The 26,647-nt window shown below is 39.4% G+C and overlaps 1 protein-coding gene across 1 annotated transcript in view; it reads right to left on the reverse strand.

Annotated features, from left to right (window-relative positions):
• The window catches only part of CENPK (centromere protein K), a 59,486-nt gene that overhangs the window by 14,781 nt on the left and 18,058 nt on the right, over nucleotides 1-26,647 (reverse strand). The window contains exon 4 of the mRNA XM_007952855.1: nucleotides 6,510-6,556. Within this exon, the coding sequence (XP_007951046.1) occupies nucleotides 6,510-6,556 (47 nt within the window). The remainder of the gene's footprint in view (nucleotides 1-6,509; nucleotides 6,557-26,647) is intronic.

Below are 26,647 nucleotides of genomic sequence, written 5' to 3' on the forward strand. Positions count from 1 at the left end.
TAAAAATAGATCAAGGAAGTAAATGTGAAACCTAAAACTTTAAAACTTCTAGAACAAAGGATGCAAGGAAGTGTTTGTGATCTGGAGTTGGCAAATAGTTCTCAGGTTTGACAACAAAAGCACAAACTTTAAAACAAACCTTAATAAAGCAGATTTAATAAATTAGGTATTTATGTTCTTCAAAAGAAACCATTAAGAGAATGAAAAATGTGCAAGAAAGGATTAACTCCACAGGTCTGTGTTGCTCTAGAACTGCATGCTCTCAAGAAAGATGTCTTCAGAACTAGTCCTTGGCTGTTCCTGGGAGATGGCTCTGAACACCTAAAATATTCTCCCTGATTAGGGTATTTTTGTACGCTTGAGGCCTTAGCTACATAGTGTGAGTATTAATAGACAGTATATGGTGATAATGTAATTTATGGTGAACACCTGATTTTGCTCTGGGGCTGGAGTCTAAATAGCTGAGGTCAGTTATATAGGCACTGCATTCCTACATGATTGACACCTAGTGAAAAACCTGGATATCAAGGCTCAGGTGAGCTTCCTTGGTTTACAATCTTCACATATGCTGTCATCTATCATCACTGGAAGAATTAATCATGTCCATGTAAATCTACTGGAAGAGGACTCCTGCAAATTTGCACCTGGTTTCTCCTGCTCAATGTGTTTTTTCTATTTGCTGATTTTAATCTGTATCCTTTTGGTATGTTGTTGTTGTTGTTGTTATGTGCCGTCGAGTCAACCCTGACTCATAGCGACCCCTCCTTGGGTTTCCGAGGCAGTATCACTACGGAAGTAAGAATGCCCAACCTTCCTTCCGAGGAGTGGCTGGTGGGTTTGAACCGCCAGCCTTCTGGTTAGCAGTCAAGTGCCTTAGCCACTATGCTACCAGAGCTCATAATAAACCATAAACATATAACAGCTTTTCTGACTCCTGTGAGTTTATCTAGCAAATTATCAATTCTGAGGGTGAGAACCTCTCACACACTGGCATCATAAGTGGAATACACAGTACATTCCTGACTCACTGAAACATGCCAAAAGCACTGTTTGACCAAAGGAAAGATGCTAGGTTGGGAGAAATGAACTTTTGATTCCTGATGGCTACAGGACACACACTGTGATCAGCTATCAGAACTAAGTTACCAACAGAATTTAGAAATGACAGATCCAACTGCTGTGGAGTTCACTTACATAAGAAAATGCAAAATAGTAGAAACAAGCAGTCATTTTTATTTGTAATAACTAAAATGAAAGTAAAGAAGAGTGCTGAGGTGGATCCTGGCACTGTACCAAGCTCAGATTTTGGCCATTCTAGCCTCAGGCCACTACCAAACATGAATATTGTGCTGAATCATTATGTTTTAATTCATTATGTTTGAAATTGGACCTTTTCAGGATGGGGAATCTTACCTTCTATCATAGGAAATGTTCATGTATTACTTATTTTATCATATCTTCCTTACCATTTTTTCTACCTTGGAATTCCTACTGGTCACATTCTGTACTTCTAGGTTTATACTGTCATTTCCTTAACATATCTTCTATTTTTCCAATTATCCTTTCTGATCTACTTTCTAGAAGATGTCAAAAACCAAAAAAGCCAAACTCACTGCCATCGAGTTGAATCCGACTCATAGCGACCCCTTCCTGGGTTTACGAGGCATTATCACTACAGAAGTAGACTGCCCAATCTTCCTTCCAAGGAGTGGCTGGTGGGTTTGAACCTCCAGCCTTCTGGTTAGCAGTCAAATGCCTTAGGCACTATGCCACCAGAGATCCCCTAGAAGATGTATATGGCTATAATTACTTTTTTTTTCCTTATTTCAGCAATCACATTTTCATTCCTAAGGACTCTTTCTTATTCTCTAAGTACTTCTTTAATAAAAAATAACAGCTTTAATAAACACCTTGCAGGATTGGTTTACTGGGTTTGAAGGTTTAGGAATACAGAATCATGGACATCTTAATCAACTGACACACCATAGTCTATAAAGTTTATGCAGTACATTCTAGTTCAGCTAGTAGCCTCTGGGGTATTAAAAGCTTGTAAGTGGCCACCTAAAATACAACTATTGGCCTGCACTCATTTGGAGCAAAAGAAAAAGAAGAAAACCAAAGATTCAAAAAAGAAACTAGTCTACAGGACCAGATGTCTACATGGACCATGGCCTCACCTATACAGAGACCAGAAGAATTAGATGGTGCTCAGCTGCCATTACTGACTGTTCTGAGTAGGTCCACAATAAATAGTGCCAGATCAAATGGGAGAAAGCTGTGGAACAAAACTCAAACTCTTAGAAAAAGGCCAGACTTCCTGAATCAACAGAGACTGGGGGAACCACAGAGACTATCACCCTGAGAGAGTCTTTAACCTCTGAACTGAAACTACCCCAAGAGGTCATGTTTCATATGAATAATAACTGGCTCACAAAATAAACAATATCACCAGTGAGTACTGTGCTCCTTTTAACTAAAAAACAAATGAAAACAATCAACTATATGAGATTTATGATCAACATTTACCCTAAAGCAAAGATGGAAAGAGTGGCAGGGAGTAGGGGCTGGCAGAGAAGCAAGAATAATAGAAATAGAACAACCAGAACAGAAATAATGAGAATGTTGCCACAATGTGGAAAATGTAACTAATGACACTGAACTGTATGTATAACACCAAACACATAACCACTGTCATCAAGTTGATTCCAACTTATAATGACCCTATGCATCAGAGTAGAACTGCCCCCATAGTGCTTCCGTAGCTGCAAATCTGATAGAATCAGACTGCCTCATCAAGTGGTCTTTTTTCTATGGGCAGTCTGCTGTTTTGTGGATTCAATTTTTTTTCTTATTATTGTGAAGACATTATTATTTTTTAAATTTTCTTTTGTTCCCCGAATTGGCTCTATTTCTAGCCTTAAGACTTTGTTCAATTATTACGGTTTTCTCCCTTTCCATTTGGAAAAATTTCTCAAATTTCTTGTGTTCTTTGGCTGGCCATGTATATTTAAAACTCAAAAACTTACTGAAAACTCACTGTGTATGCACAGAGAGATAGCTCAAGGGGCAGAACCGCATGGGAGGGAAGGACACAGAGAAGAGGTAACTATGGGGAGGAAGTGGGAAGAGAGCTGTTGCAGTGTGGGAAACTGTAGTCAATGTCTTGAGACAAAGTGTATGTGAACTGCTGTATGGAAAATGAATTTGCTCTGTAAACTTTCACCCAAATCACAATAAAAATTAAAAAAAAATAAAAGCTTACTGAAAACTCTAGGTTTACAAAGGGGCCTTACGGATGTGTGGCCACTTAGCTTTCTCAAAGGGGACCCCCAAACATTAATAATTATAGCTTTTTCTCTCATGTACTTTCTCCAGAAAAGATTATTTACCCCCTATTAGTTATGGGATGACATCAAGAACATCATACATGAAGAAACCAAAAGGTCATTAAAAAGACCTTTTGAAAGGAAAGGCCAAAATGCATGTCAAAAGAAACTCGGAACATACTCTTAAACGTACAATAGCTAAAGTAAATGGAAGAGATGAAATAAAACAGCTGAAAAGAAGATTTCAAAGTGTGGCTCAAGAAGACAGAGTAAAGTATTATAATGAAATACACAAAGACCTGTGTACTGCTGGGCTGCCGGGACACCAGGACACGGTGTTGTTTCAGAGAAGCAGTTTATTAGCACTCCCGGGCGAGGTTCTCGTGCCCTGGCATCAAGGCCAGAGATGTCGCACCCCGGGCAGGGGGGATAGATTCTTACAGACACAGAGAGGACCTAATTGGGGACACTAAGGAAATGGCGGGGTCCAATTAGCTGTTGGCGTGGGTCTGCACCTAATTACCATGAGGGGGCTTCACAGGAGGAAGTTTGTCATCATGTGGGACTTTCCAGCCTGGGTGGGTTCTGCCACCTCGGTTGTCTTATCAGGCTGTCTCAACAGGGCCTGACACCTGGAGGAAGCTGCCAACTGAAATGTTGGTGGCTTGGGTTTACTTTGGCCTAACAACCTGGAATTAAAATACCAAAAGGAAAAAACACACTTGGCATTTCTCAACCTTAAGGAACTGAAGAAAGAATTCAATACTCAACTTTCCATACTGAAGGATGCTTTGGGCAAAATACTGAATGATGTGGAAAAAAAGACAGAAGTCATACACAGAGTCACTGTACCATAAAAAATTGGTTGACATTCAACCATTTCAGGAAGTAGCATATGATCAAAAACAATGGTACTGAAGAAGGAAGTCAAAGATGCACTAAAGGAATTAGTGAAAAACAAGTCTCCAGGAATTCAGGGAATACCCATTAAGATATTTCAACAAATGGATACAGTGCTGGAGGCACTTATTTCTTTATGCCAAGAAATTTGGAAGACAGCTACCTAACCAATCAACTAGAAGAGACCCATATTTATGCCCATCCCAAAGAAAGGTGATCCAAAAGAATATGGAAATTATCTAATAATATCATTAATATCACATGCAAGTAAAATTTTGCTGAATTCAAAAACGGTTGTAACAGTATATTGACAAGGAACTTCCAGAAATTCAAGATGGATTCAGAAGAGGACTTGAGATGAGGGATATCATTGCTGATGTCAGATGGATCTTGGCTGAAAGCAAAGAATACCAGAAAGGTATTTTCCTGTGTTTTATTGACTAAGCAAAGGCATTCAACTGTGTGGATTATAACAAATTATGGATAATGTTGTGAAGAAAGAGAATTCTATAACACTTAATTGTTCTCATGAGAACAAGAAGCTGCGGTTCGAACAGAACAAGGGGATGCTGCATGATTTAAAATCAGAAAGGGTGTGTGCCAGGGTTAAATTCTTTCACCATGCTTATTCAATGTGTAGGTTGAGCAAATAATCCAAGAAGCTGCACTATATGAAGAACACAACATCAGGATTGAAGGAAGAGTCATTAACAATCTGCGATATGCATATGACACAACATTTGCTGAAAGTGAAGATGACTTGAAGCACTTACTGATGAAGATCTAAGACAGCAGTCTTCAGTACAGATTATACCTCAACATAAAGAAAATAAAAATCCTCACAACTGGACCAATAAATAGCATCACAGTAAATGGAGAAAAGAGCAAAGTTGTCAAAGATTTCGATTTACTTGGATCCATAATCAAAACCTATGGAAGCAGCATTCAAGGTAAGAAGATATATTGCACTGGGCAAATCTGGTGCAAAGGACCTCTTTAAGTGTTGAAGAGCAAAGAAGTCACTTTGAAGACTCAAATGTGCCTAACACAAGCCATGGTATTTTCAACAGTCTCATATGCATGTGAAAGCTGAAAAACAAATAAGGAAGACCAAAGAAAAACTGATGCATTTGAACTGGGATACTGGCAAAGAATACTGAAAATACCATGGATCGCTAGAAGAACGATTAAATCTGTCCTGGAAGAAGTGAAGCTGGAATGCTCCTTAGAAGTGAAAATAGCCAAACTTCGTTTCACATATTTTGGTCATTTCAGAATGAACCACTCCTTGGAGAAAGATATCATGCTTGGTAAAGTAGAGGTCAGTGAATAAAGGGAAGACCTTCAATGAGAGGTACTGGCAGACCGGCTGTAACAATGGAGTCAAGCACAGCAAAGACTGTGAGGATGAAGCTGGTCCTGGCAATATTTCATTCTGTTGCTAAATCGATGGCACTTAACAATAATATTTGAGTATGTATTTACACCAGCCTGTACCTCTGGAGATAGGGAAGAAGTGACTGACCATAGTACTACAACTCAAAATGAAAATATTACATAAACTTTCTTGTCATAGGCCTCCATGCCCCTACTAAACTCCCAACCTGGTGTCCCTGAGTTCAAATTTTCACATTGAATTCAATGTCTACAAATAATAAACGTTTGCTCCTCGAGTATGTGAGTAAAGAGTTTCCTGATGATAAAAGAGACCTGGAGAGGTTTTATAACTCTGCATTCTTACTTTAAAGGATTTTCCTTGTCTCTTTTATCCACATTTAAACAATAAATTGTCTTCAATTGTGTAGGATATAGTATCTCTTTTCATCACTGTTTCTGTCTCAAGGTACATATACTTACCTCCTTTCACACTCCACAAACTTGTTATAATTCTTGTTTGTGTTTGTCCTCTTTCTTACACTTTGACCTTATTGATTTACAGTTTTAAGAAACTGCCATTACTAACATTAGTGTTAAGTTTTGAGATGATACATATGTGTTTAGCCATTTAGCTATGATTAACTCTATGTGTTTGTTATGAACAGAGTTTAATAAGATGAAAATTAGTTGTAAGAGTATGGTTTGTATATTAAATATCAATCCTATCAACTGATTAAAAGTTCAAAATTAAAGTAAAATACTCTGCTCAATAACAATAATTAAAATTGAAATTTAAAACTTCATATGGTTTTAAAGAGATTTCACTGTAGTTCTTATCATTAATTTACCATAACTATTTCAATTATAAATTATTTAGAGTCACTATCAATTAATTAAATGACTTACCTTTTCTTTTCCTAATGTTACTAAAACATCTTCAGTCAGTGGAATAACTATAGAAACAAAAATAAACCAAAGTTACACATATGCTTACTTAATAATCAAAACTCAAGAGTCTGTGGTTTCTAAGATATTTTTCCTCCTTTACATTTATATACTGTACAACATTTTAAAAATGGGTGCTGTTTTATAAAATTGTTTTAACATCTTTAAGCATATAACCAACAACTACATATAATTTTACATAAATGAAATTGTTTATCCTTTTCTATGTCCTTTTTTGTTTTTGTTTCCCATACCTCTCAAAAGTAAACAATCTCTCCTTCTAAAAATTAAATTTTTATGTGCTACCTCAGGTCCTGGCCTTAATAAAAAGCTACCCAAAGAAAAAAGCAGCCCCTAGCCCCAGGCCCATCTACCTTGGCCTCCGGCCTTAATAGAGAGATTGGGACTCTCACATACTGCTGGTGGGACTGTAAAATGATATAATTACTGTGGAAAGCAGCATGGCAATTCCTTAAAAAGTTAGAATTAAAAATACCATTTGATAAAGTGATCTCATTGCTGTTGTTAGGTGCCATCAAGTTGTCTCTGACTCATAGCAACCCCATGCATAGGAGAACAAAGCACTGCCCGGTCCCATGCCAGCTCCATGATCCCTGCTATACTTGAGCCCACTGCCGCAGCCACTGTGTCTAACCATCTTGTCGAGGGCCTTTCCCTCTTTTATTGACCCTCCACCTTACTAAGCATGACATCTTTCTCCAGGAAATGGTCCCTTCCCTACTAATGGGATGGAGTGATCCCATTAGTTGGTATATATCATAAAGAAGTGAGAGCCAAGACAAGAACAGATATATGCAAACCCATGTTCATCATAGCACTATTTACTATAGCAAAAAGTTGGAAATAACCTAGGTTCCCATCAACCTAGGTTGACGGATAACCAAACTATGGTACATACACACAATGGAATACTATGCAACACTAAAGAATAATGTAGAGTCTGCAAAAAACCATATAACATGGATGCACTTGGAGGAAATTATGCTGAGTGAAATAAATCAATCACAGAAGGACAAATATTGTATTAGTTCATTATTATAAAAAGTCAAGGAAAGGTTTACATATGGAAGAGAACTTTCTTTGTTGGTTACCAGGGGTGGGAATAGAGAGGAGGGAACACTGCTAGATAGGCAGACAAGTGTTGACAAGTGAAGGGAAGGGCAATGTACCAAACATCAACATGGTGGCACTGAGGAAGAGGAAGACAGAGAGAGGTACATAGGAGGTACAGACAACAAAGATGAACCCTTCTGCACATACAGTACTGCATTGTCAGTGATGGCAAGCATTGATCTACAGGTGGATAGAGAGTAAAACAGGCTGAACTATCAGGTATGTCTAGGCAGGGTTAATGTTCCCATGACCACGTATAGGGTTAGCAGACAAAAAAAAAAAGTTCTGAAAAAAAAAAACCCAGCAGCAGCAGCAGCAGCTAGAGAAAGCAGGAGTGTATTGGCAAGAAGGCTGTAAGGAAAGAGTAACCATAGGAAGAAAGCAAGGAGAGCTGTTACATTGTGGGGATTGTAATCAATATCACGAAACAAAATGTGTATGAATTGTTGAATGTAAAATGAATCTGCTTTGTAAAATTTCACCCAAATCACAATAAAAAATTTAAATTTGTTTTTAAAAAAAAGTAAAGAATCTATAGCATCCATCACATATTTTGCTTTATAGGCACACAATCATATACACACAGAGACACACACTCACACACACATATACATATTTGTACATATTTAAGGGTTATTTTTGTCATTGTTGTTTTCACAAGAATGGGACTGTATCATATACACCATTCTCATCTCCTTTTTTCAACAAAATCCTTAGAGAAATCCTTTCTATTCATCTGGTATAACGCTAATTCATAATTTTATTTTAAATGGCTACGTAATACCACACACTATGAACATACCATAATGTATTGAGTGATTTCTGTATTTAGTGAGCATTAACTTTGTGTCTAGTTTTTAGATACAAACAAAATCCAGTAAACATCTGGAATTAAGGTTAAAAATGAAATTAAGGTTGCTAACCAGCTGACCTTGAGATAGGGAGATTATGTTGGATCACCCAAGTGGGCCCAATAAAATCGTAAGTCCATCTTGCTGAGGGTCTTCTTTTGCCCTGATCCTCTACTTCTCCCAGCATGATGTCCTTCTGGAGGGAGTTCCAAATTACTCTGCACAGGCATTTATTGTAATGCATTTTCATCAGCAGTGTATGAGAGTATTTGTTTTCCCATAACCAGTCTAATGGAATATGTGCCCACTTATAAGGGTCCGTGTAAGTGAAAGAGTGAAGAAAAAAAGTCAATGTCACAGTTATGTGATATTCTTTAAAAAGAGTATGTCTTTACATACCGGTGTTTTTATTTTTATGGGATAGTTTCCAAGAAATGAAATTTGATAGAAGGAAATGTGTATTTTGAATTTTAATAAAGGATGCCATATTCCTTTCTGAAAACATTTTTATGAGTAATGAATAAGAAGTAGCTAAATATATTAAAATGATATTTTTTCCTAGAAACTAATACTTTATTTTAATTCTGTATAGCAAAACTTAATGTGTCTCAATCCTTATACTTAAAAAACTTTACCTTTTCTAATGACATGTTATTTGAAATTTCTTTAATGATATACTACTGAAAATTTTCAAAGCTATCTTCTGTTCTAGAGAGACTTGTAACAGGAAGGCACTTCCTACACGTACTTTATAGGTCCTGGATTAGAATTGGTTATAGGCACCTCCAAGACGGTAATTAAATATTTCAACAAATGCAATATTCTAAAAATATGCTAAGATATATTGGTTCTTGGCAAACAGCCTGTGTGTTCACTGATATGAGGACAAAGTATGTAACAGATGATCATAATAAGAAAAATGTAAACTAATGTTTCTCCAAGATAAAATTTCGAATTGATCAGATAGGCAAAAATCCAAAAACTGGGCACATACTCCATTAGATTGGTTATGGGAAAACAGATACTCTTGTACACTGCTGGTGAAAATGCATTACAATAAATGCCTGTGGAGGGTAATTTGGTACATGCTGTGGAAGGACATTATGCTGGGAAAAGTGGAGAATCAGGGAAAAAGAAGACCCTCAACAAGATGGACAGACATTGTGGCTTGAACAATGAGCTCAAGCAGTAACAACTATGAGGATGACACAGGACAAGGCTGTTTGTTGCATTCTGGTATACAAAGGGTCACTATGAGTCAGAAGTGATTTGACAGCCCCTAACAATAACAACAGCAAGCAATATTACAGATGCATTTAGCCTTTCACCCACCAAACACACTTGTAGGAGTCAATCTCAACAATCCATTGGCAATATCTGAAGTAATATATTAATAAATCTATTAATTGTAGCATTATCTGTAAGAACAAAAGAATGAAACAACTAAAATTTTCATCAGTTGAACAACTGGTTAACTAAAAGTGATGTATCAACATAAAAAAATATTATTCAGATGTTAAAAAAAAAAAAAGGGCAGGCACAAATGATCCACATATATGGATTTCCACAATACAGTGAGTTAAAAGCAAGAGGCAGAGCAGTGTTTATAGTGAAGGAAAAATATAAATTCATACATATATATTTACTTATATTCCATAAAGATATAAGATTAGACCAAAAATTAATAAATAATTACCTATAGAGGAAAAAGAAACAAGGTAGAAATGGCAGAGATAAAACTAGACAACACCTTAGTGCATAGTTCTAACTTTGGAGTCATATGATTAATATGATGCAATCAAAAAGGACTCATCTGTCAGTCGTACTGTGGTGGCTTGCAAATAGCTGTGATGCTAAAAGTTACACCAGCAGAATTTCAAATACCACCAGGGTTACCCAGGGTGGACAAGTTTCAGCAGAGCTTCCAGACTAAGACAGAGTAGAAAAGAAGATGTAGAGATACACTTATGAAAAACTTGGCAAGTGAAATCCTTATGAATAGCAGAACATTGTCTGATACAGTGCCAAAGATAAGTCCCTCAGGTTGGAAGGCACTCAAAATATGACTGAGGAAGAGCTGTCTCCTCAAAGAAGAGTGGACCTTAATGATATGGAAGAAGTAAACCTTCTGAGACCTTCATTTGCTGATGTGGCATGACTTGAAATGAAAAGACACAGCTGTAAGCATGGATGAATGACTGGAAGAAGAATGTACAAAGTATGAATCTAGAAAAATTGGAATTCGTCAAAAATAAAATGGAATGCATAAAGAATGATGTCCTAGGTATTAATGAGCTGAACATAATTTAAAAATGGCTGCAGAAGTATACTGACAGGGAATTTCCAGAAATGCAATCTAGATACAGAATAGGACATGGAATGAGGGATGTCATTGCTGATATCAGATGGATCTTGGCTGAAAGCAAAAAATATCAGAAAGATGTTACTTCTGTTTTACTGACTATGCAAAGGCATTCACTGTGTGGATCTTAATAAATTATGGATAACATTGTTAAGAATAGGAATTCCAGAAACCTTTATTGTATTCATGAAGAACCTATATATAGACCAAGAGCCAGTCATTGCAACAGAACAAGAGGATACTGCATGGTTTAAAATCAGGAAAGGTGTGCGTCAGGATTTTAGCCTTTTACCATGCTTATTCAATCTGTACACTGAGCAAGTAATACAAGAAGCTGCACTATATGGAGAACAATGTGGCAGCAGCATTGGAGGAAGACTGATTAACAACTTGCGATATGCAGGTGATACAACCTTGCTTGCTGAAAGTGAAGATAACTTGAAGCACTTACTGATGAAGATTGAAGACTACAGTCTGCAGTATGGATCACACCTCAACATAAAGAAAACAAAAATCCTCACAACTGATCAACAGCAGCATTACAATAAATGGAGAAAAGATTTAGGTTGTCAAGGGTTTCATTTTACTTGGATCCACAGTCAACACCCAGGAAGCAGCAGTCAAGAAATTAGATGTCATACTGCACTGGGCAAGTCTGCTGCAAAAGACCTCTTCAAAGTGTTGAAGAGCAAAGATGTCACTATGAAGACTAAGGTGCACCTAACTCAAGCCATGGTCTCATCAATTGCTGCATACGCATGTGAAAGTTGGACAATGAGTAAGGAAAATCGAGAAAAAGAGTTTATGCCTTTGAATTGTGGTATTGGTGAAGGTAAACTGGACTGCCAGAAGAATGAACAAACCTGTCCTGGAGGAAGTGCAGCAGGAACGCTCCTTGGAAGCAAGAATGGCCAGATTTTGTCTCACCTGCTTTGATCTTGTTGTCAGAAGAGAGCATTCCCTGGAGAAGGATATCATGCTTGGTAAAGTGAAAGGTCAGCAAAAATGGGGAGGACTCTCAAAAAGATGGATTGGCATAGTGGCTGCAACAATGGGCTCAAGCAAAGCAAGGATTATGAGGACAGTACAGGGCCAGGCAGTGTTTCATTCTGTTGTACATAGGACCACCATGAGTTGGACCTAACTTGATGGCACCAAAAAACAACAACACTGACTGAAGTGGACTGGTATTGTCCATTTTGAATTGGACAATCATAAGATCTCCTATGCCAGGAATGAAGTAAAGAGGAATGCCATCACATTCTTCACATTCATACATCAAAAAGAATATTAATAGATCTATCCTGAAGTACAGGGCTGTCAGTGATAGGATAACACCAACACATCTACAAGAAGACCAGTTAATAAGACAATTGTTCAAACATACACACCAACTAATGCCAAAGATGAAGAAGCTGTAGATTTTTACCAACTTCTACAGTCTGAAATTTTTCAAACATGCAATCAAGATGTACTGATAATTACTGGTAACTGGAATGTGAAGTTGGAAAGAAAGGAGGATCGTTATTTAGAAAATATGGTCTAGGTGAAAGAAACAATGCCAGAGATTGCATGACAGAATTTTGCAAGACCAATGACTGAACCATTGCAAATACCTTTCTTCAACAACATAAATGGCAGCTATACACATGGACCTCGCAAGATGTCAAATAGAGCACATCTAAGGAAAGAGATGATGGAGAAGCTCAGTATCATCAGTAAGAACAAAGCAAGGGGCTGACTGCAAAATTGACCACCAATTGCTCCTATGCAAGTTCAAGGGTGTGGTGCAGTGAATGACTTGGTATGGCTCTTCTAGCCATGGTCTTTGTGACTCCCACGAGATTACTGGACAGACCACACATATGTGAGGTGTTTGTGGCCCACCAAAGGGATCAAACAGCTTATTAGTTACGTAAATAAGGTGGCACCTTTGTGGGGGTGGATCTGTGCAAATAAGGTATATGGAACTCTAATGTGAAGACTGGTTAGTTCTGTTAAAATGAGCCCTCCCAGAGGCAGAAAGGGGGAATCTTAATACCACCAAGAGAGAAGAGCTGGAAGTGGAGTATAGCGTGGCCTTGGACCTGAGATGCTTGCACTGGACCTCCCAGGCACAGAGACTAGCAGGGAGTCATCAGAGAGATGGTGGAAGCAGAACCAAGAGGCACAATACAGAGTGGCACACTTGGAGGCCCACCAAGGGAGAAAGCTAAATGTCTTTGGGCAGGAGGCTTGCTGACAAAGCAGAGGGATATACCTAGGTGTACTGATTAGCAGAGTTAAGAGTTTTATAACACCCGCATAGCAGGACAGAGCCAAAGTCGAAAAGTCAAGGGCCAAAAAGAGGTGTGCCTTTGGGAATAACTGAAGGGAGGCTGACTTGATCAAAGAATTGTATCCTGAGTATATTCCTGAACCTGAATTATAATCTGTTCCTTCCCTTATAAGCCCATAATCATGAGTATTACCTGTGAGTTCTGTGTGGCCCAACGCAATGAATCCAGCAGAGAAGTAGACAGTACTGTGGAAAGCATGGTTGGTGTTAGAGTTGGTAAACAGTTTGGAGGTGGCAGCATGACTGGCCTCATAGAAATAAGACTCAGGCTGCTGATGGTGATCATGGCTCTCTCTTGTGAAGTTAGAAGATGCTGCCCCCTCCCCCCGTGCTTTTTACAAAGTGGAAGCTGAAAAAAAATTAAAACAATTCCAGGAGAGCCAAAGTACAACCTTAAGAAAACCCCACCTGAATTTAGAGACCATCTCAAGAATAGAGTTGATACAATGACCACTAATGACTGAAGACCAGACAAGCTGTGGGATGGCATTAAAGACATCACACATGAAGAAAACAAAAATGTAACACAGTGTCACTAAGTCAATTGCAGCTCCTAGCAACTCTTTAGGACAGAATAGAACTGCCTCATAGGGTTTCCAAGGCTGTAAATCTTTGCAGGAGCAGACTGCCTCATCTTTCACCTATGGAGCAGTTGGTGGGTTTGAACCACCAACCTTTTGGTTATTAACCCAATGCATTAACCACAGCACCACCAGAAATCCTTAAAAAAGAAAGAAAAGACCAAAACAGATGTTAGAATTGACTTTGAAACTTGCTCGTGAACGTAGAATAGCCAATGTGAATGGAAGACATGATGAAGTGAAAGAGTTGACCATAAGATTTCAAAGGGCAGCTTGAGAAGACAAAGTATTATAGAGAAATGTACAAAGATCTGGAGTTAGAAAATCAGTAGGGAAGACTTTGACCATCATTTCTCAGCTAAAAGAAGAAGACAAAATTTAAGCCTTAAGTTGCAATACTGATGGATTCAAGGGTCAAAATATTGAATGGTGAAGGAAACATCAGAGGAAGATGGAAGGAATATACAAAATCACTGTGCCAAAAAGAAATGGTTGATGTTCAGTCATACTGAGAGGTAGCACATAATCAACAACCACTGGCAGTGAAGGAAGAAGTACAAGCAGCAATGAAAGCATTGGTGAAAAAAAGGTTCCAGGAATTGATGGAATATTAATTGAGATGTTCCAAATAATGGATGCAAAATTGGAAGCAATCATTCATCTATACCAAGAAATTTGGAAAACAGTTTACTGGCCAAAAACTGGAAAAAATCAATATTTGTACCAATTTCAAAGAAAAGTGATCCAACAGAATGCAAAAACTATGAAATTGGACTATGTAAAGGGATTTGACTGTGTGGATCGTAATAAATCATGGATAACATTATCAAGAAAGGGAATTTCAGGACACTTAAGTGTGCCCATGTAGAACATGTACACAGACCAAGAGGCAGTGGTTTGAACAGTACAAGGGTCCATGGTTTAAAATAAAAAACAATGTGCATCCGGGTTGTATCTTTTCAGCATACTTATTCAATCTGTATGCTAAGCAAATAATCCAAGAAGCCAGACTATATGAAGAAAAATGTAGCATCAGTATTGGAGGAAGACGACTCATTAACAACCTGTGGATATATAGATGACAACCTCACTTGTTGAAAGTGAAGAAGACTTGAAGCACTTACTAATAAAAATCAAACACTATAACCGTCAGTCTTATTTACACCTCAACATAAAGAAAACACATATCCTCACAACTGGACCAATAAACAACATCATGATAAGTTGAGAAACAAGTGAAGCTGTCAAAGATTTCATTTTACTTGGATACATAATCAATGTCTGTTCGGGTTACCTAGCATCACTCTGACAAGCATATACCACAAATGGGATGGCTTGAAACAATAGGAGCTTATTCTCTTACAGTTTGGAGGCTTTAAGTCCGAGTTCAAAGTTCCAGGCTCTAGGGCCTAGGTGAAAGTCCCTCGACCGTGGGCTTCAGCTCTGCCTCCTGCTCCCAGCCCACTTAAGCTAGAGGTTTTTCTTCACTCAGCTGCTGCCTGCTGAGGCCAACAAGCCCAAGGTTGACAACTATAAAGGCACAGTCCCGATGTTACCAAACCACACAGCAGGACATTAATTCAAGTCCATTAAAAGTCCCAAGATCAGCAGAGCATGGCAGGTTGCTGAACAATGACATGGCTACATGCAGGGTTCAAGCGTGCCACACATAAGCTAGGGACCATTCCTAAAGCTGTTTCTTACATATGGAAGCAGATCACATACCCAAAGGCAGCTACTCAGCTGCTCCAACAGATTCCATCACAGGGAGTTAATTACCAATCTCACCATGGGGAATAACTACATTCAGCTGCCCAGCCACTCAAGCAAGTCTGGCCAAGTTGATACAAACCTTAACTACCACAATTCCACCCTTTGTTAACTTGGCATCTGTACAGATCTTCAGTGAGCGGTATCTGTATAGATTTAATTCACTGGGTGGTTCCAGTCCACTAGTTCCTCAGTGGCAACCTCACCCCCTTGGCCTGGCAGGCCCCATTCCTCTCCCTCTTGGGCATGGCAGCCTTGCCCCCTCACTCTTGGGTAGTGACTATAACTCCATCCCAAGGCCTCCAGCTTCAGTGGGCCAGGAGCAGGAGGCAGGATAGGATGACACATTCAGTAGAAACCAGTCATCCTTTTTCCACAACTACTCCTATCCTTGTCCAATGGGCTCATGAACAAAGTGGCCATGGTGGCAGGGATGGAGGTTATGCATGGGCTCAACAACAACTTCCACTTACCAAGGCTGATTTGGCTACCGCCACTGCTGAGTGCCCAATCTGCCAGCAGCAGAGACCAACACTGAATCCATGATATGGAACCATTTCCCAGGGTGATCAGCCAGCAACCTGGTGGTAAGTTGATAATACTGAACCACTTTCATCATGGAAAGGACAGCGTTTTGTTCTTACTAGAATAGATACTTATTCTGGATATGGATTCGCCTTCCCTGCATGCAATGCTTCTGCCAAAACTACCATCTGTGGACTTACAGAATGCCTTATGTCATGGTATCCCACACACCACTGCTTAGAATCAAGGGACTCACTTCACAGTAAATGAAGTGTGGCAATGGGCCTGTGCTCATGGAATTCATTGGTCTTACCATGTTCCCCATCATGCTGAAGTAGCTTGATGGAATGATGTAATGGCCTACTAAAAACACAATTACAGTGCCAGCTAGGTGGCAATATCTTGAAGGGCTGGGGCAATGCTCTCCAGGAAACTGTATATGCTCTAAACCAGCGTCCAATATATGGTCCTGGTTCTCCAATAGTCAGGATTCATGGGTCCAGGAACCAAGGGGTGGAAACAGGAGTGGTACCACTCACTATTACCCCTAGTGACCCACTCAAAAATTTTTTGCTTCCTGTCCCTGCTACTCTATGCTCTGTGGGTCTGGAGATCCTAGTCCCAAAAGGAGGAACACTCTCACCTGGAGACACAATACTGATTGCCCTGAACTGAAGGTAAGAATGCCACTCAGCCATTTTGGATTCATCATGCTTCTGGTTCAACAGACAAAGAAGGGTGTTACTGTACTACCTGGTGAGATAGATCCTGCACACCAAGGGGAAATTGGATTGACATTACAAAATGGAGGTAAAGAAGAATATGCCTGGAATACAGGAGATTCTTTAGGATGTCTCTTAGTACTACCATGCCCTATGATTAAAGTCAACAGAAAATTATAGCAACCCAATTCTGATATGACTACTAATGGCCCAGACCCTTCAAGAATGAAGGTGTGGATCACCCCACCAGGCAAAGAACACGACCAGCTGAGGTGATTGCTGAGAGCAAGGGAAATACAGAATGGGTGGTGGAAGAAGATAGTTCTGAATATCAGCTAGGACCATGTGACCAGTTGCAGAAACAAGGACTGTGATAGTTATATTTCTTCATTGTACTTGTGCATCAAATATTTTGTTTCCTTCCATTATGAACTATGAAATGTAAACAGGGTTAATACATTTTGGTTGCATGCATGTTAGTGTATCATGTTAGGTGCAAATATGACTTTATAATTGTCCTCATTTAGAGATTATATATTATGGTTAAGAAGATGTGTACAACTGCCAAGTTGACAATGGGTGTGCTAGTTGGAGGTGTGTGTCAACTTGGCTAGACCACAATTCTAAGCTCTTTAAGCAGTTGTGATGGGGGTTATTCCCATGATGAGATCGGATGTATATGTTTTGAGCAACCAATCCATTGAAAGGGAGTTTCCCTAAGGGCGTGGCCTGTTTCAAATACAGTTATGGACATCCAGGGAAAACGAGACACTCTTCTGTGGATCGGGATCCTGTTGTGCTGCCTACAACTGTCCATAAGGGAACAATTCACCATTTGGCCTGGTGATCTTGGATTCATCATTCGTTGGAGTCGACAGCTGGTATACTGCCTGTCAACCTTGAGCTCGTCAGTCCCTGCAGCTGCGTGAGTCAGCAACAGCTTTCAGCTTGATGTTTGATCCAAGAACTTGGGACTTGCCAGCTTTTATAAGTGTGTGAGCCATTTTCCTAAGTTAAATTTCTCTCTCTCTCTCTATCTATCTATATATATAAGCTTTACTGGTTTTTGCTTCTCTAGAGAATCCAGCCTAACAATGCCCATGGAAGCAGAAGTCAAGAAATCAAACATTGTATTGCATTGGGCAAATCTGCTGCAGAAGACCTCTTTAAAGTCTTAGAAAACAAAGATGTCACTTTGAAAACAAAGGTGCTCCTGAACCAAGCCATGATATTTTTATTGCCTCATATGTATGCAAAAGCTGGACAAGGAACAAAGAAGACCAAAGAATTTAGGTCTTCGAATTAAGATGGTGGCGAATGTTATGTTTAAGGATGTGTGTCCACTAGGCTGTGCCACTCTTCGCAGCGGTTTGCCAGTGATAATGTAGTTATCCTCCATGATGAAGTCTCTTATGAGCAGCCAATCAGTTTAAAAGGAGTTTCTTCAGTGGTATGGCCTACTCCCAATAAATATGGATATTCTGGCAAAGCTCTCTTTCTTATTATTCAATATGGATCTTGCATCTGGCTTATCATCATCTGACTTGAACCAGCAATCTACCATATTACCTAATGAACATGGGATTGTTGACTTTACAGCCTATCATCCTACCTGATGATCTTGGACTGATCTTGGATTCATCAGCCTCCTCAGCCAGCAGCCTGCTGTATTGCTTGCTGATCTGGGATTCATTGGCCCCTGCAGCTACAAGACTGAAGAGAAGCCTCCAGCCTGACATCTGACCCATGGACTTGCAACTGGCCAGCCTCTACAGCCGTGAGAGATAAATCTATCTCTCTGTCTCTATCTCTACCTCTCTCTCTAATATACATGTATACACATATTTATATACACATACATACATATATATATATATATATATATATATGAGAAAGTTATATATATAAAAGCTTCATTGATTTTGTTTCTCTAGAGAATCTAGTTAAGACAGCGAAGAATATTGAAATATTGAGTATACCATGGACTGCCAGAAGAACAAACAAATCTGTCTTCAAAGTACAGCCAGAAAGCCCCTTAGAATTGAAGATGGCAAAACCTTTTCTCACATACTTTGGACATGTTATCTGGAGGGACTAGTCCTTAGAGAAAGTCATCATGCTTGCAAAACTAGGGTCAGCGAAAAAAAGGACATGAGATAGATTGACACAGTGGCTGGAGCATAGGGCTCAAGCAACAATTGAGGATGGTGTAGGACCAGGTAGTTTCATTCTGTTGTACTTAGAGTCATTATGAGTCAAACCGACTCAATGGCTCCTAACAACAACAACAACAACAAAATACTGAAATCAAATTGAAATAAATGAACTTAACTGTATGTTAAGTAAAAAGCACAACCATGGAGAAAAAAGTATGGCTTTCTGTGGCTTTAAATTTCTATTCATGAATACAGACATTAGCAAGTAATTACTAATTGTGTTAGTTATAATAATAACATTACAGTTATTTTTAAATAAAGCCTTTATGTGCTTGTGACAAATACTGAAATACTTATGGTATTGGCTTGAAATATTACATTATAAGATAAAGAGGACTGGGGAGTGGATAAACAATATTGGAAACTTCTGATTGAGGCTCAAGATAGAATATGAATCCTTCTTCCTATTCCTCTCACTAAGCACAGTTAAAAACTCCAGATGTTATACACAAAACAAACATAAAATGGCTTTGAGAAAGCAGAGTAGAAGAAACTAACATTGGGACTGAAGAACAACTGGTGGTGAGTTCTTTCTGCCTCATATACCTTCAACTAGGTGCTGGAGAAGACAGTAACTTGAAAATGCTAATGTCAGCAGGAAAAAAAAAAAGCACCAAGAAAAGCCTGCTCTCTCCAGTCAAAGGAAAGGAGTAACTTAGCAAGACAGAAAATTTTTAGAGAATGTGATAGACAGAAAAATGACCACAAAGAATTCTTAATCCTCAGAACCTATGAATGTTAACTTACATGGCAAAGGAGAATTAAGGTTGCAAATAAAATTAGCATTGTTAATCACCTGAGCTTGGGTCTACTGAAAGATTATACTGGATCATCAGAGTGGGCCCAATATAATCTCAAGAGTCCTCATAAGTGAAAGAGGGAGGAAGAAAAGTCAATGTCAGAATGATGAGATATGAGAAAGATGCTACTGGCCATTGCCAGCTTTGAGATGTAAAAGAGCCACAAGTCAAGGAATGTGAGCAGCCTCTACGAGGCGGGAAAGATGAGGTAATAGACTCTCTCTTACAGTCTCCAGAAAGGAACACAGCCCTGCCAACACCTTGATTTTAGCTCAATGAAACCCGTTTACTACTTCTGATATCCAGGATTATAAAATTATAACCGTGTGTTGTTTTTACCCATTGAATTTGTGGTAATTATTTACAGCATCAAAAGAAACTAATACAGAAAATAATCTTACTACCCAATCCAAACATCATGAAAAACAAAACAGCCTTACCTTCCTTCACCCCTCACTCAGCAAAGGTCAAGTAAGGAATCTAGACTTTTACCCTCAACCAGCTTTAATGAGGCAACCCCCCTCCTCCCTACTACAGTGGTATAAAGATGTCCAAGTGGGGAGTGAGGACTTTCATCCTCACCCAGGAGTTGTAAGTATCCCTCCCCTCCATAGGTTTAGTGGAGACCATGTGGGGATCCTAGACTTTCACTCCACACAATGGTAATGTGGGATCACTCTCCTTCCCTGCTAGAGTCATAGGAGGCTGAGTGGGAAGTTAAAACTTTTACCACCAAGGAAGGCTGGGCAATCTATCTACTTCAGTAGTGATACCACCTCAGAAATCCAAAGAAGGGTTATCATGAGTTGGATTCGACTCAGTGACAGTGAGTTTGGTTTTGGTATTAGTGACAGTAAGGCCTTCTCCCCTGATCTGCAGTATCAGCAGAGGTCATGTAGGACCATTAATAAGACATTGGTCTACTTCCCAGGCAGGGTGATGTTAGCAGAGGTCAACTGAAGAGCCTGAAATATCACCTCCACTCAGCAGTAATGAGGCATTCCTGACCTTCTCCCTGGGTTGTCTAAGAAGGCTTAGCGGAGAACCTGGACTTTTATCCCCACCTGGCAGTAATGGGCAACACCCTCTTTCATTGCCAGCACAACAATAAAAAGAAAAATCCAAACTCAGTATCGTTGAAGTCAGTCCCGACTCATAGTAACCTCTCCTTTGGTTTCCGAGGTGGTATTTCTGTGGAAATAGATTGCCCAGTCTTTCTTCCGAGGAGTAGCTGGTGGGTTTGGCCCGCCAGCCTACTGGTTAGCAGTCAAATGCCTAAAATCTTTGTCCAATAATTCCAAATTACGTGTCATTTTTGTTTAAGTCATTTGTAACTGTATTATTTCATTCAAGTTCAGATTTTCTCTTAGTATTTTCACATTAGATATTTTCTAATAAAAAATTACCAAGGACTAAGATGCGCCTGACACAAGCCATGATATTTCCAATCGCCTCGTATGCATGTGAGAACTGGACAATGAATAAGGAAGACTGAAGAAGAGTTGATGCTTTTGAGTTGTGGTGCTGGCAGAGGATGCTGAAAGTACCATGGACTGCTAAAAGAACTAACAGATCTGTCCTGGAGGAAGTGCAGCCAGAATGCTCCTTGGAAGCAAGAATGGCCAGACTTCGTCTCACCTGTTTTGGTCATGTTGTAAGAAGGGACCATTCCCTGGAGAAGGATGTCATGCTTGGTAGGGTGGAGGGTCGACGAAAGAGGGGGAGGCCTTCAATGAGATGGATTGACATGGTAGCTGCGATGATGGGCTCAAGTATAGCAGGGATTGTGGGGCTGGAGCAGGATCGGGCAGTGTTTTGTTCTGCTGTGCATGGGGTCGCTATGAGTCGGAAACAACTCGACGGCACTTAACAACAACAGCAACAAAGGAAGTTCTTAAAATAGAAAGAAAATTATTTAAAAAAGGAATCTTGGAATGTCAAGAAGATAGAAAGAACAATGAAAACCAAAAACATGGAACAAAGCTGTTATGAATACTATAAACAAAAAAACAACAAACTCACTGCCCGTGAGTCAATTTCAACCCATAGCGACCCCTCCTTGTATTTCCGAGGCAGTATCTCTACAGAAGTAAACTGCCCAGTCTTCCTTCTGAGAAGTGGCTGCTGAGTTTGAACCACCAACGTTCTGGTTAACAGTCAATGCCTTAGGCACTACGCCACCAGAGCTCCTCATAAACAGTATAGTCACAAGGAAATTAATTCTGTCAACAACCTGAGGGGATCTGAAAGGGGATCCCTCTCCAAACTTTGGTGAGAAACCAGTCCTAACACCTTGACTGCAGCCTTGAGACTCCAATTTCTATTATAAAACATCTAATCAAGAGTAGAAAAGCATATTATAGTAATTTAGTAGATTAGTTATAAAGGCCTAAAGTAAACCTATGGCAGTACAGCTTAGTATTTATTACTGGCTATATAAGAAACAGGGAGCTCTGGCAGCATAGTGGCTAAGGCACTTGACTGCTAACCAGAAGGCTGGCGGTTCAAACCCACCAGCCACTCCTTGGAAGGAAGGTTGGGCAATCCTACTTCCGTAGTGATACTGCCTCGGAAACCCAAGGAGGGGTCGCTATGAGTCAGGGCTGACTCGACGGCACATAACAACATATAAGAAACATGAAAAAGAAGAAAGTAGGAGCAGTCTTAAATCTCTGGCAGATCAAATAGATTCTATTGAATGAATCACTGAATACCGAGTTCACTTAATGAATCTGAGGTATCTGTTGAGCTTTTAGAAGAAATGTCTCAAAGGTAGACAGATATATGTCTGAGGTTGCAGAGAAGTTGATTTGGATATGAAGATTTGGAAATCATTAAAAAAAGATGTAACATATAAACACAAAGGAAGAAAATATGATGTTGGTATAACATGTAGAGTGAGAAGCAAAAAGAGCTGAGCACAATCTTCTGAAGAACACCAACATTTAATAGCTGTGTATGAGCAGCTTTGAGATGTTCAAACTGTATATCCTCTTACTAAGCAGGCAAGAGCATAAATGATTTAATACAAATTAAAATCACAATTATGCACCACTACATATAAACTAACAAAACCAAACTCACTGCCATCAAGTTGGCTCCAACTCAAAGCAACCCCCACTGGGTTTCCAAGGCTATAAATTTCTATGGAAGCAGATAACTCCCATCTTTCTTCTGCAGAGTGGCTGGTGGGTTTGAATCACTGACCTTTTTGGTTAGCAGCCAAATGCCTTAAACACTACACCGCCATAACCCCTTGCATATACAACAGAATCACTAAAATTAAAAAGACTAACAAGGGGAGCTCTGGTGGCATAGTGTTTAAGGCATTTTGACTGCTAACCAGAAGGCTGTCAGTTCAAACCCACCAGCCACTGCTCAAAAGGAAGACTGAGCAATCTACTTCCGCAGTGATATTGCCTCAGAAACCCAAGGAGGGGTCTCTATGAGATGGATTCGACTGAACAGTAGTGAATGAGTTAGTGTGAACAATAACAAGTGATAGTGAAGATGTGGAACAATAGTGGACATTGGCATGGATATGAAATTAAAACCAAGGGTGTGGATGAAAATCCCTCTGAAGAGAATGAGGAGTAATAAATGCAGCCTAGGATTGTTCCTTGGGGTAGAGAAAGATAAGCCTACAAAGGGAACTAAGAAAGGAAGTAGGGAATTAAAGGGAAAGTAGACAGCAGGGACAGAGAATAGAGAAGTTCACTTAATGAATCTGAAAGTAGACAGGGGGAGACAGGGCCAGCAGCCGCAACAGGTAAGGAGGGCAGGGACAGCCCCCACGCAGCAGAGAGCAGCACCAGACAAGGCCGGGGGCTGGAACAGGTAAGACAAGCAGGGGACAGCCACCAGGTGGCAGGGAGCAGCAGAAGACAGGGCTGGCAGGAACAGGTAGGAGGAAGTCCAGGAAGTGAGGGGAGTGGTTGGAACATCTAAGGGAGATGAACTTGTCTGTCGAAGGAAGAGGCCATGTACTTCTCAAAGTATTGGCCAATGAAAACCTTATGAATAGTAGTGAAACACTGTCTGATATATTATTGGAAAATTTTATGAATAGCCCTGAAACACTGTCCAATACAGTGCAGAAGATGACACTGTCAGGTCAGAAGGCACTCAAAATATGACTAGGAGAGAACTGCCTCATTAGAGTAGAGCCTATCTTAATGACAGGATAAAGTAGAGCTTTTGGGGCCTCCATTTGCTGAAGTGGCACAACTCAGTATAAAAAGAAACAGCTCCAAATATCCACTGATAATCAGAAGATGGAATGTACAAAGTAAGAATCTAGGACAATTGGAAGTTGTCAAAAATGAAATAGAATGCACAAAGTTTGATATCCAAGGCATTAGTGAGCTGAAAAGGATCAGTTTTGGCCATTTTCAATCAGATAACCATATGATCTACTACACCGGAAATAACAAATTAAAGAGGAATGGTGTGGCATTCATTGTTACAAAGAATGTTTCAAGATCTATTCTGAAGTACAATGCTGTCAGTGATAGAATAATATTTATTATATGCCTACAAGGAAACTCTGTTAATACAACTATTATTCAAATTTATGCATCAACCACCAAAGCCAAAGATGAGAAAACTGAAGATTTTTACTATTGTCTGCAGTCTGAAATTGACCAAACATGTACTTGAGATGGGCTGATTATCACTGGGGACTGGAATGCAAAAGTTGGAAACAAAGAACAATCATCGGTAATTGGAAAAGTTGGCCATGGAGACAGAAATAATGCTGGCGATATTAGATGTCATATAGCATTGGGCAAATCTTCTGCAAAGGACCTCTTTCAAGTGCTGAAGAGCAAAGATGTTTCCTTGAAGACTATGGTGTGCTTGACACAAGCCATGGTATTTTCAATTGCATGTAAGAGCTGGACAATGAATAAGGAAGACCGAAGACAAGTCGATGCTTTTGAGCTGTGGTATTGACGAAGAATGCTGAAAGTACCGTGGACTGCTAAAAGAACTAACAAATTTGTCCTCGAAGAAGTGCAGCCAGAATGCTCTTTGGAAGTGAGAAGGGCCAGACTTTGTCTCACCTACTTTGGTCATGTTGTAAGAAGGACCATTCCCTGGAGAAGGATATCATGCTTGGCAAAGTGGAGGGACAATGAAAAAGGGGAAGGTCCTCAACAAGATGGATTTACACAGTGGCTGCAACAATGGGCTCAGGAATAGCAAGGATTGTGGGGCTGGCACAAGACCAAGCAGTGTTTCGTTCAGCAATACACGAGGTCACTATGAGTCAGAGACAACTTGACGGTACCTAAGAACAAGACAGTGGGGGAGAGAAATGCAGAAGGGGGACATATATAGAAAAGAGAGTATGCTCTATATAACATCATGATGAAATACAAAAATTTAAGCTTTTAAAATAGAAAAATATATTAACTGGATCACAGCTATGAATTTTTTAAAAAATTTATTGTGGGAAAGTATATATAATAAAAACCTTGTCATTTTAACTATTTTTAAGTGTACAATTCAGTGGCATTTGTTAACACTCATGATATTGTACAATTTAACCATGATCTATTTCCAAAAATTTTTCATCACTCCAAACAAAAATTCAGCTTCCCTTAAGTAAAAATTCCCCATTTTCCCCCTCTAAGCAACCCCTGGCAACAAACTAGTATGCTTTGGTCTCTACACATTTGCGTATTCTAGATATTTCATATAAATGATATAATTTATTATTATGTCTGACTGACTTCACTCAGCGTGTTTTCAAAGTTCATTCATGTTGTAGCACGTATCAGAACTTTATTTCTCTTTATGGCTGAATAATGTTCTATTGTATGTATATATCATGTTTTGTTAACAGACACATTTGTTGTTTTCACATTTTGGCTACTTTGAATAATACTGTTATGAACGTATGTGCACTCCTATCTTTGAGTCCTTGCTTTCAAGTCTTTTGGTATATATCTAACAATGGAATTGCTGAATCATATGGTTAATTCTATGTTTAACTCTCTGGGGAACCTCCAAACTGTTTTGCATTGTGGCCTACACCATCTTACCTGCAATGCACAAGGGTTCCAATTTCTCTACATCCTTGTCAACACTTTATATTTTCTGGACTTTGTGTGTGTGTGTCTTCAGTAATAGCCATCTTAGTGGGTGTGAAGTGGTATTGCGGTTTTAATTTACACAACCCTAATGACTGAACGGGAGCTCTGGTAGCATAGTGCCTAATGCACTTGACTGCTAACCAGAAGGCTGGCAGTTCAAACCCACCAGCCACTCCTCGGAAGGAAGGTTGGGCAATCTACTTCTGTAGTGATAGTGCCTTGGCAACCCAAGGAGGGGTCACTATGAGTCGGGTCGGACTTGACGGCACATAACAACAACAATTTAATAATGGATTGGTTTCAGCGGAGCTTCCAGACTAAGACACTCTAGGAAAAAACGTTTGGTAATCTACTACTTTATGGATCACAATGCTCCGATCTTGTTGTACATGGTGTTGTGAGGAGTTAGGTCAACTTGATGGCAGACAATAAGAATAAAGACTAATGAAGTTGAATGCCGTTTCATGTGCTTTTTGATCATCTGTACAGCTTCATTAGAGAAATGTCTATTCAAATCCTATGCCCATTTTTTAACTGGGTGGTTTGCCTTTTTGTTATTGATACTGATACAAACTTTTAAGCCATCTTATGTTTTTCAACTAAAGGCAAAAATATAGTTGGCCTGGTTGGACAAGTTTAGAGGTAACCTATAATCTATCTGACCTTTATGTCAATAAATGTTTAAAATGAAGTAACTATTTT

Source organism: Orycteropus afer, unplaced genomic scaffold, assembly GCF_000298275.1.
Source record: "Orycteropus afer afer isolate SDZICR_OR568_19922 unplaced genomic scaffold, OryAfe1.0 scaffold00362, whole genome shotgun sequence".
In the NCBI taxonomy this organism is placed as follows: Eukaryota; Metazoa; Chordata; class Mammalia; order Tubulidentata; family Orycteropodidae; genus Orycteropus; species Orycteropus afer.